At 38.5% G+C, this 12,128-nt stretch overlaps 1 protein-coding gene across 1 annotated transcript in view; it reads right to left on the reverse strand.

Moving 5' to 3' along the window:
• Window positions 1–1,473: 1,473 nt before the first annotated feature.
• The window catches only part of TPCN2 (two pore segment channel 2), a 33,114-nt gene continuing 22,459 nt past the window's right edge, over window positions 1,474–12,128 (reverse strand). The window contains exons 19-25 of the mRNA XM_050898278.1: window positions 11,115–11,186; window positions 8,346–8,419; window positions 7,866–7,956; window positions 7,661–7,743; window positions 6,454–6,535; window positions 4,807–4,892; window positions 1,474–4,098 (exon numbers count right to left, since the gene is read on the reverse strand). Coding sequence (XP_050754235.1) covers window positions 4,020–4,098; window positions 4,807–4,892; window positions 6,454–6,535; window positions 7,661–7,743; window positions 7,866–7,956; window positions 8,346–8,419; window positions 11,115–11,186 — 567 coding nt within the window. The 3' untranslated portion in view covers window positions 1,474–4,019. The remainder of the gene's footprint in view (window positions 4,099–4,806; window positions 4,893–6,453; window positions 6,536–7,660; window positions 7,744–7,865; window positions 7,957–8,345; window positions 8,420–11,114; window positions 11,187–12,128) is intronic.

The following is a 12,128-nucleotide window of genomic DNA, read 5'->3' on the forward strand; positions in this document are numbered from 1 at the left end:
CTGCAGATTAAGTCAAACCCGTTTGATTTGTGGAAAACTCCCATCAGCTGAATGGGCTTTCAATTAGACAAAAATCTAGTGAAAGAAAAAAATAATCACCAACATCTACATAAAAAAAGCAGGCAAACACCTATTTTTATTTTGTTTTCAATAAAAATCCAAGACAGATGGAGTACTGAAATGACTTCATCTGACTAAAGCACAATGTTAAACAATAGCAGAAGCCATGGTAACACTACGTACTGCTCGTAATACACTGGCAGGTGAAAAGATAAACCATCTAACAAGATAAGAGATACCTTTACCTCCCATTTCAGAGATAACTAATCTATACTCTGCATCAGTTTCCTATAGGCCCCATTTTTTCTTATAGCTTTGTATGTCCCTATATTTTTGTGCACGTTAAAAAGTGTTGGAGGGATGAAAAAGCAATGTTCCCTAAAATGTGTCAAGAGATGTACAATATCACCGCAACAAAGAGGCCAAGAAAGCACGCTTCATGCACTTTATTCACATAATCCCTTGACACGCAAGACAGTATTTCTTCCTTTGTCTGTAACTTCTACACACTTACTAGGTTATTCCAGCTGCCCTATTTGCAGCTCTGACCAATATAAGCTTTTTAAGTTTCTTCATAGTTAGGTGTGTTTGTGAGGTTTACCACTGTGTTTCTGTATTTCTACTGAAAGAATCAAGAACACTTCAATTGTGTCCATCCTCTCCCTCCACTCCTAAATCTTTAAGTAATACAAATTCACAGCAAATCAGGAAGGGAAAAAAAAATCTGAGGAATCTCAAATTAGCCAACAGTCTGGTGATTAAGGCCCTCCTTCAGAAGCTAGAAAAATCTGAGCCTGATCTAATAATGCAAGATGATCTTGTATTTGCTTTGGCTTTCAACATGCTTCACCTAACCATCTGCAATAGCCATTGTCAGAGACATCAAACTTAAGCCTTTAGCTTGACCCAGAATTGGTTTTGTTCTGTTCCTTAAAAAAAAAAAATCTTCTAAACCAGAACCTGTTTCAGAAGAATGCCATGGACTCTGCTAAATTATGTGCAAAATCTGTCCTAGTTGAAGTGCTATGAGAATGCTTATTGCACTGATCTTTTCAGGAAAAAGAGAGATGAAGGAATACCTAGTTTGCAGATGCAAATACTGAAACACGTATAGAAATCAAGCTGCTCAACATCCTCAATGTTCAGTTCCAATGAAGCTTCACCTTAGAAATTAAGCATATCAAGTACCTACAGATGATGTTATGCGCCTCTAGAACTGGAAAGTAACAGACCAGCGTACTTTAGGTCCTGCATTTTGAAACCAGGCAGTTATGTCCCACTTGCATGTAACCTCTTCCATGGGCCTAGCCTTCAACTAGGAAAGATAACGGGAGCATAGATGCTGAGCACAACAGAAATCAGTAGCTGGGGGAAGGGCAAAAACAAGCCACAAGAATCATTTCAACACCCCAATTATTTTCATATTTTAAGAAGAAACTCTTTTTTAATAATGCAAACGTCAATTTTTACCCAGTTACATACATTCATTTTCATGATTTATACAATTATTGCATAAGACTTGTGGTCATTTACATCTTCCAGTATGAGTGACATTAGGTACCACAATTTTGTATTAAATTCTTGTTACACTTTCAGTCAATTACACAAATGTGAAACAAGAACAAGACTAAGACTATTCCCTTCAGAAAGCCTTCTTCACATTTGTCCAGATGCAAAGATTGCATAATGGAGACATTTGTGATGCTTACAATAATCCCACACCAATTTGTGTTGCTTTGGTAGACTGTAGTGGAATGTAACAGCAAAAAAAAAAACCCACCAAAAACCAAAAAACAACCAACCTTAAGAGACCAAAAAAAAAATTAAACTTGCAGACTGATAAGAACTGGCCACTTCCTTTTTGGCAAGGCAAAGCTACTTCAAGTATTCAGAAAAGTGGAAAAAAAAAATTTTTTTTTTTTTCAGTAAAAAGGTAAAATAGACAATTTAGCCTCTGTTAATAAGTGTAAATAAATTGGTGGCAGTGATTACATCATGCTAGAAGGAGCAGAAACCATCCTGACGTAAAGCCATACTGGAAAAAACCAAACTCAAATCTAGAAAAACTGTATGCTGATGCCTTTATCTATTTGCCATGATGTGTGTTCTAAGTGCATAACTGAAAATAAGCATGGTAATGCCACTGAAACCTGAGCAAGTGAGTTACTGGGTGGATTACTCTGGAACAGAGAGAAGAGCCTGAATACAGACAAGAGCATGGGTTAAGAGGCAAGATTACAAAAGTAAAGAAAGATTGCAGGAGTAGCTCAGAGCTCAGTTCAGATTTGTTCTACACATATGCAAGCTACAACACACATTTTGTTCCACAGCACAAGGAAAATATAAGCAGAAGACAAAGAAACAGACAAGAATCACTACGCAACTTCTGAACAGTGAGACAACAAAGCAGAAATATGCTTTTGAGCTCAAATGCACCATCATCCCAGATATTTTCCTCTCCCTTATGCAGGGAAAAAAGAAAACATGAATGATAAAAAAAGAGGAGGAAAAGTATACAGGATGACTGCTTGGCACTTTTGAAAAATGTTTTGTTACCTAAAAAAGGATCAAATAACTTATAAATAGTAGCAGTGTTTTATGGCCGATTACCCTCCCCAAGCCTTTGTCAATGCAGAGATGATCACAATAATGTCTATTTTGGTGACAAGCGTCTCAATGACAAGGCAGCACCCCAAAGGGTAGTTTCATTTTTACATATAAAAATAGTAGTTGGGATTGATTCTATTCTTCATAGTGATTTACGAGTTATGTGACAAAGATTCAAACAAAACACCTTTTTTAGAGGAATACTAAGGGATAATGAAAAACATGCGGACATGGCTTACTGTTAATTCTCCGCTTTAGATTCGTTGACAAAGTTACTTACCCAAAAAGTATTACCCAGGTGAAAGTTAGTGGTGTACAGCATGTGCTCCTTAAGCCATAAAAGAACACAGTCTTGCAATACTGGTTGAGCACTTTCAATTCCCACAGACTCACATGAAAATTTGAACTGCTAAGCACTTTGATTATCCCATTCAACTTTTTTTCTCCCCCACTTTAAGTGGGAGACTCGCAGTGATCACGGTGCTACATTCCGGCCAAAGTTCATTCCCCTCAGCTTTTTCACAGAATAGGATACTGTGTAGAACAGGACTTGGAAGAAAGTAAAAGGAAGAGGTTCACTAAAAAGCAACATGAGAATATTTCCTCTAAAAGAAAGCTCAATTTTACCACATTGAAAACCACAAGTTCAATTGCTCCATTCAAAGTTATAACTGCTCTCAAAGTTACCAGTATGATGCAACCAGCATGAACCCTAGATCAAAAACAAAGAAAAAGAGAGGACGTGTGAAGTAGGCAGTCCCTGTTACTAAGTTGAAATTGATTGTGTTCCAACATGATTAACTCCTGAAAATTTGGTAAGATATGCTGGTGTCACATTTCAATAAAAATAGTGTTTCAACTCTCACTACAAAAAGATTAAGGATTTTGTTCTGGTCCTGCCTAATCCATTCATGAATTGCAGGGCACAGCCCTTGCCACACTCACCTACCAGAAAAGGCAGTTCCATTTTCTTGTGCTGAAAAAAGTAGGAGGCTTAGTGGTTACAAAGTTCATGTTTTAAAGTGCACTGTCATTTTAAACACACTTTCCCATCTTAAAAAAAAAAAACAACCAAACAAAATAAAACATTCCGATATCGACAGTTTATAAAAACAGCTGCAATGTTCCTCTAAAATTGCAACTTAAAATCAAGTCAAATTAGCAAGATTCAAATCTTTTTCAAAAAAAGACATGAACCAAAAATAAAAAACCTCTTTCTGCAGAGAATTGCCAAGCAAAACCTCACATACAAGCCTCTTTCCTAACAGCACCTCACACAAAATCCATTCAGTTTCTTCCAGCTGACAACCTCAAGAAAACAGAGGTCTAAATAAATCAGTCCTTCCCACCAGTCACCTACATAACTGCAGGTGTGGATGCTGGTGCAGTTTTTCCATCAGCTCTTCCTCTGTAGGTTCTTCCAAAACATCTCTACAAAGAAAAAGCATGAGTTGTTAGGGGCAGCAAAGGGAACTTCTCAGCATTTGTTTTTGCAATGCACATACCAAGATGTAACATGTGCTTGTTTCAAGAATGAAACAAGGAATTAGAGTTACAATAAGTTGATGCTCCCTAAAGATGCATCTACTTGCAACTGATCCATCCTTTACAGATGTGTCATGGAAACCAGCAGCTGTTTTCCCATAAGAAGCAGGGAAGCAATTTCCTGCACACAGTACAATACAACTGAAGGTCAGTAGATTTGTTTTCCTGAAAAAACTCCCAAATGAGAACATGTTCCCAGTGCTACTATTGAATATCCAATGTGCACCAGAAGTTCCACTTGTGCATGATCATCAAGTATCAACTCACCACCCACAATTTCATCATAAGCCAAGAACGTGCATCACTTTCCTCGTCTTCCCTTTTCTTCTCCCTCTCAGCATGGTGCCGTCCCCCCCCGCCCCAACACCTCTTCTCCCATCATGCTATGGGCAGAAAGCATATAAAGGTTCAGCTACCACGTCAGCTTAAAGCAGGCCTCACTAAAGCACTGACTGAATTTTTCCAGACTAACAGATGAAACTGCTTCAGAGGGAGGAAATAGAAGACAAGTCTATTACCTTCTTGCAGCCAGCACACTTTCTTTAAAAGAGATGAACGTAAACTGGATTGATTATCAAGCCCAGTTCAACTCACCTGAACATTAGTTCAACTGTCCTCTGGTATTCAATATCTGAGAGAGGCTCTCGATGACAGCGACGGTCCCACTTGTGAATAAAGTTCTGAAATGTAAAAGGAACAGGAAAAAAACTGAAGGCTACTTCTGGTGACATCAGAAAAGAGGTTATATCAGGTCAATATGTTTGCAGACAAGGTTTGGGAGGGGGGTGAGGCTTGTTTTTGACACAGTGTCAGAGCAGTGTTTTATTTAGGCGTGAGCATATTTATTGGCTGCAGGTCACTACTTTATTCAAGCCTGTTGTTCAGGAATGAAATAACTTTCTCATGACACACTGAAAGAACAGTAGTGCAGAAGACAGCCCTGCTGCCTTCTACTCCTAGCAAGGACTGCCTCCCCAAGATAACTGTGTGAACTAACCACAAGAGTTCACCTGCTTTGAATTTTTTCCTCTTTAGAAAACCAACAATATATAAACATACTCCTAGTCCAGGCATCACAACTTAAACTCAGCTTCTGGTTTTGTCATGTTTCCTTATCCATTTTGAATTACTCTGACAAATCAATACCTAGGGAGTAGACAGACAGCTCAGGCAAAAAAAAGGGAGAAAAATAGCGACATCCTGCTCTCCCGCTACAGAATACTGCATCTTGGCTCTTACAGCAAACTTTGGCCACAGCCCTGCAGACGTAAGCAGGTAGAAGATTTCATAGGATTAGCCTCCAGCTGGAACAGAAAGCCTTTTCTGAAATGCTCATGGGCAAGACTGAGGCTCAGCATGAGACTCATACCTAAGTTTCTGTCTTAGAAGTTCGCCATTCTGCCTACAGTAGTAAATTTTAGTTCTCAATGCAGTCAACAACAACTAGAGCATCTTCAAAAGAAATTTACATAGGTTTTAAGATGGGGTGAAGTGCCCTCTACAGGTACTCAATTTCTTCCATTACTTATAAGAGAAGTCTACAATGATTAACCTGGAGTAGAGGGCTATGATTAACATTATCTTCATCATCAAAAATTCAAAAGGTATTTAGATTTGCAGAGAAGTATGCACACATGAGAAACCAGCAGAACTACACGTTCTTCATGGCAATGCTTGGGTACCTACATTTCCACAGCTTCTTTAAAACAAATCTAGAAGATGATCTCTTCAAAATAAGTGATCAGTTCCACTCTTCTAGTGTGGAACTGAATAAGGGTAATAATTCAAATTGGGGTGGGAAGAAACACAGGACAACCAAATAAAATAAAAAAGTAAATTTTAAAGTGCTAACTTCATTTGCTGACAAATCAAAATGCAAAAAGCCTGCAGCTTGAATAACTAATGCTGAAGTTAAATGCTAATGTACAAGAGAAAAGCAACTTCACAACACTTAAAATATTTTTCATCTTTATAGAGAGAGTGAGCTATAGTGACAAATGTACACACCCAATGAAATGCAACCAGATTTGTCACAAAGTTGCAAATAAAATATACAATTGTCTAGGAAAAAGAAAATGCTTCCTCAACATCTTGGGGGAAGGGCGGCAAGGAGAAAGATTAAGTAAGCACATGCACAAAACCAACACACTTTTCCCAAAAAGTTGTCCGGGTTCTCTTCATTTCCCACAGAAATTAGAACCTGTCTTCAGGATCTAACACCAAATAAACACACTTCCTTACCTCTAGAAGTAAAGCTACGAAGAGATTAACCCAGATGACAGAGGAGATCAACCACCAGGCTACAAAATAGATCTTTGCCCACCTGCAGATGAGATTAACAGACAATAAGTAAAGTAGGCAGTAAATAACCTCAGCCTGAAAGTGACAAAAGAAAGCCATGAAATCACATTTTTCTTTGAAATATAATACTACTTTCTTAATGTAAAAGGAGGTCTGGAACAACAGCAACAGTAAAAAATCTTAGCCTTTCATTAAGGTAGCCAAAGAGACTCACTCCCCCCACTGAACATACCTAATTGAACTCTGAAGGGACAGAGAAGCAGCCTAGTAGAAGTTGTACTGGATCACAGCAAAAGATCCATCTAGGCTAGAATCCTTGGAGAGTGGTCAAAAGCAGAAGCCCAGGAAAGAGTGCAAAACCATGGCAAAACACCCATGATGCTAGCCCCTAAGTGCTCTCCAATCTCCAACCATTTGCAGTTCAGAGATTTCTTGAGCTAGAGGTAGCTTCCATTCATTGCAGATCCCAATGGATTTCTCTTTCGTGATTTGTCCAGTCTTCACCAGACCACATTAAACATTTATCACACACAACAGCCTGTAGAAGAGCATTCCACAACTTAACTACGTGCTGGATTAATGAGCCAAGGATCACTGGAACAGCTCAACCCAGAGGCTATTCAGTTCATTCAAACATTCCCATAAAGTAATTAAATACAAATGAAAGATATGTTCAAGGTTTTAAGTCTACAAAAAATTGTTCACCCACAGGGAAAATACAGAAGCAGCCCAAAATTAATTACAGCGATTCACTAATATCTCACTTCTGTGAGATTGGCTCTACAGCGAAAGCCACCCACCCAATACATGTCGCAAGCCTGTTTATAATCCACTTAAGTCATTCACTCTTTTTTGGAAGAAGATGACCACCAAGCCAGTTTCCAGTCCCTTCTAAATGTGACAACAGATTTCATGGCATCCACCAAGCGCTACACCAACCATCAAGTTACACAAGTTAAAGAACGGCCATGAAGTGTTAAGTTTATTTCCTATATACCTGAATTGACCCAAAAGAAAGGTAAGTGGCACCCCTCTTAGCAGACGGTAGGAACTGTGCTATGTATGTGCAAATGTGTACAATTCTTGTTCAGCTACCTTACAAGCTAGATTTATATGGGACTTTTCCAGTATTATTACTGCTACTTACGGACTTGAATATCTTGAAAATGCTTCCAAAAAGACTTGCCAGTTGTTCACCACCATCACATCCCAGAGGGTCACCACTGCTGCCTAAATAACATGAGTAAAACAGAAATTGAGTGGCTATATCACACACTTAAGCCTCAGAAAATGAGGGGAAGAGACAAGCAGAGAGGGAAAGAGGGACGGATTCCAGCAATGATCAGACTCACAGCAAAGTCATCGAAGTTGTTCGGCCAATATTCCAGCTGTTCGTAGGTCCCACACTGCAGAGTGCCATTATCATATGTTGTATTGACAGCACTATAAAAGAGAATTACAGGCTGATGTGAGCATAACTTTCTATGTACTATACCTTAAAAACAAGATTTTTTGAGTGCCTTGTAGAAAGTTAAGTATCTCATATGGGCAGAAAACAAGGGAAATAGTTAAAAAAGTATTTAAGCTACAGCAGGGTAAAATTTCAAGCTACAGATAAGTGTTCCTGCAATTTCAGTACAGCAAGAAGAAACAGAAGGAGTAACAGATGAAAAAAGTCTGTGTGATCTAACATTAAAAGAAGGGTGGCTCCAAGAATAAGAGGGGGAAAAAAAAAAAAAACCACGCCAAAACCAACCACAAACAACTCACAGGTACAGAGTTGCAGATGCTTTTGAAAAACAGATTCTGAGTAGTGATGTTCAGAATGTTACCTGATATTTCCCAAGGGAACAACAGCACCTTTAAATAGCATTATGCCAGTTATAGCAAATGCATAGAAAACCACCTGGAAGGAATATAAGCAAGTATTAGTTTTTAATATTTCTGTCACTAAATAAGAAGACAATGCAATTAACTGTGGTACTAATATGAATTCCATGTTAAAGGGATTTCATCAAGAACAATACCTGAAGCTATTAAAGTGAAAATACTTCTCAATGTCTGTATTACTTAACTGTTTGCTCTCACTTTTCAATATTCTGTGTAACTTTCAGTTGTTAAAATGCTTTAAATCATTTTACTTTATGACCTGTTTTATTATTCTGTGTCTCAGAATGCTGATATTTAACTATTAACACTGCAGAATAGTGACTTAAAAGACAAAACCAAAAAACAGTACCTGTATTTACAAGGAATAATCTAAACATCTGGGGAGCTTTCTGCTAGATTCAGTGAAAATAAGCTTTTACTAAACTTAACTGAAGGACAAAACTAAGTCAGTATTTTATATTACATCAGCAACTTCTTTAAAAATGTTATATTAGTCTAAAAATAAAGTTTTCATTAACACAAAGGATTTTGGAACTTCGGTCTTTTACTTGTTAGAAATGCAAACTTCTTTTTAAAGAGATACCTTTCACAATCTTCAGCAGTTGCCTAGGTGATTTCGCAATTTTTATCCTAAAAAGATTGTTCTAGAAATAACCTACAACTTCACTCCTCTGAGTAAAGAGCCATTTGTCCTAGGACGGCCTGAAACAAGCCGAGTTTTCAAATGAAAATGTCATTAGTCATATTTCTGTATTTTGCTACAAAACAGACGCAAGAGGGAAATCTGGGAGGAGTAGAAGAGAAACTGCCCTGACCTATGAACCACAGCACTTTGAACGTAACTGGAATAAGTTGAAGCTGACATTCCACAGCCTGCCAGAAGATGGGGTATCTAGCTTAGCAATAATAAAGTTAATTTTATTCTTTGAAAAAGATGTATTTAAAATACGCACTGCCTGAGAAATTAGCTAATCAGTTACGTTACTTTATCAGCACGTGTTCCAGGCTGACATTAGGAAAGATGTTTTGCATCAGCTGGTAATGGAGTCAGACTTCACTACGGTAGAAGCTCAGTGACAGCTTCCATGTAGCCTCAAGTAAAAGCAAATTAAATTAACGGAAGCGGCAAACACCGCGGCAGACTTGCCTCACAACTGGTGCAAAACTACAATTCACACTCCCGGCATTAAGGACAATCAGCAGCAGACACTTAAACCGCTTCATGAGCATTGTGTCTTACATACATGGGTAGGGACACCACATTGAAACACTACGCATAATTGCTAAAAATAAAATCAAGCATATTACTACAGGCTCCTGCCATCTTAGCTAGGTCTTTCAGGAGTTAAAAGAGCTTCCAGCAGAACGCTACAGCCCAGGTGCAGCCATGCCAGTAGCAACACAGCCTTGGGGTCCTAGTGTAAAGCACAAAGCAGATCACCCCATAATTGCTCTCTCCCAGGGCTCTGAGATATGGGCTCTGTCAGATCCAGCAGCAAGGTCAATCACTGCCTCCCGCACCTATCCGCAACACAACCCTACCAGCCTCTGACAGAGGTGACAAGCAAATGTGTGCTGCTTTAGCATGGTGTACGTACTTAACCAAGAACTGGCAAAATTAGCAAAACTGCAGTCAGCCTTTAGACAGCTGATTACATTGAGTAATGAATTGAGTAATGAAGAGCTTTTCATTACACTAAACCTGTTCCTAGCATATGCAAGATTGGCATTTAGGTTCCTAGGACGTACTTTCACCTGCAAAGGCACTTCCCAGTTCATGCACTCCCAAAGTATTTCTCAGTTTCAAGAGTCGCTCCCAGTAGCAAGTGTGAGTTGTACAGCACAACAAAGTTGTTACCCACTTAGCTTTGCTGGAACCAGTATCTTTATTTCAAATTGCAACATAAACCTTTCCAGACTACAACTTAAGGCCCCTCCCCTAGAGATAAAAGCAGAGATTACTAATGACAAAAACAGATATTCTGGGTAAATTGCATGCTAAGTATACAGACCAGAACAACTTTTTAGACAATACCTAATACACAGCAAATACCTCAAATTAAGGTATCCTAAAAAACCCACAAACAACAACAAAAAAACCTACCCAGGCACTTCTTTGCTCTACCAGGAAGACATTGTCGCAAAGCCAGAAACTCAAGAGTTGGGAAATGGAGGATTTATGTAATGGACATCACGCATTGTGATCCATCCTTTAATCACATGTTTACAGAGTGTATGTTCTACACAGACACACCTAAAACAGGATGGCAGAGGCTTTTAAAAATCATGTCCAAACATGCCATCTCAAGGCTTTCTCAACCAAAAACAACTTTAAAGTTGTTTTGCTATTTAATTTAACATAAGCAAGCCAGAGTAAGGAAAACCAGGCTACTTTTGGCATCAGATGAATTTTTATTTGAAACTAGAATATCCAGCCTGAGGCAAGCACTCTGAGGAAGTTTCAAACAATCTTTTAAAGGCACTCCTAAAGGAAACTGATAAATGAGGCACTGTCACTGTGCGCAGCCCATAACAAAACAGTAGTTTGTTGCAGCTTTGCAAGACATGCCCTGCAGAAGAATTGGCTGATTAAGGTGAAATGTTATCGTTCACAGTGATTGTCAAAAAACCTTGTTTACTTTGTCAATGACATACCCTTATTACACTGCTAACTATAACAAAGGAAATTACAGTCTTGCATCATGACTTACCACAAGGATTCCTGCAAAGGCTCTCAAGTTTTTTACCAGATCCAGCAATGTAGTAACAACCAAAGCCATGAACTAAAACAAAGCAGAATTTTATATGCATGACATTCACCACACTCCAATCCATATCAAATTATTTTTACTAAAAGGACAACAAAATACCAACCAGGGAAGTGAGCTATATCTAAATGTAGGACATCTTTTATACAGTGATTATTTCCATGAGGTGCTTAAAATGAATGAACAATACTGTAGTCCTTTTCATACACAAACTTTATGATAAGTTTTAAATATACACAGGCACTGTGACTTAAAGGGCTATATGTCTCGTAAGACTAGAACAGGAAAAAGCGCCACAAGCGCCCCACAGCTCCAGAGTGACTGCTTCAGATTTGATCCACGTAATTTCTAGTTTACAGTTTCCACTGACATTATGACCTCTGATTACATCAGGTAGATATTTATGGCTTATTGAACTAAAATACAAGTCCTGCACCTGACATTAATTTGGGCTTAGCTTTCAAGCAAGTCTAAAATGCAGGATTATAACAAACAACCAAACAACTCAAAGTGATTTCAGATTCAAGTACACATATACTGGTGGAAATACCCATACTGGGAAAGTGGAAGGAGGGATTCGTCCCAAATAACCCTTTGTGTGACCAAAATGTCTGGCAGTATCTAGTGAAAGCAAGTCTATCACCTCCGGAGTACAAAGTCCTTCAAGGATATCATATCCACTCATCTAATTAAGACTGAAGCACTACACAAATTGCACAAGTGTTTCTGGATGCGTTTGCTCACTTTAGAATACCAGCATCAATTGCAGTGACGTCAACAGAACTTACCTGCCACCTCAACAGAGAAAACCAGCTAAAGAGACAGTGAGTTTGTGAGGTGCTGTGCAATAGTCTGGACAGTTAGAGCTGAGTTATAATCCCACCCAGGTGCAAGAGAACTGCAATCTACATGTTATTCTGAAAGGCTTTTACAAAATTTATAATTCGACCAATAAAG

Source organism: Gymnogyps californianus, chromosome 5 (assembly GCF_018139145.2).
Source record: "Gymnogyps californianus isolate 813 chromosome 5, ASM1813914v2, whole genome shotgun sequence".
Classification (NCBI taxonomy): Eukaryota; Metazoa; Chordata; class Aves; order Accipitriformes; family Cathartidae; genus Gymnogyps; species Gymnogyps californianus.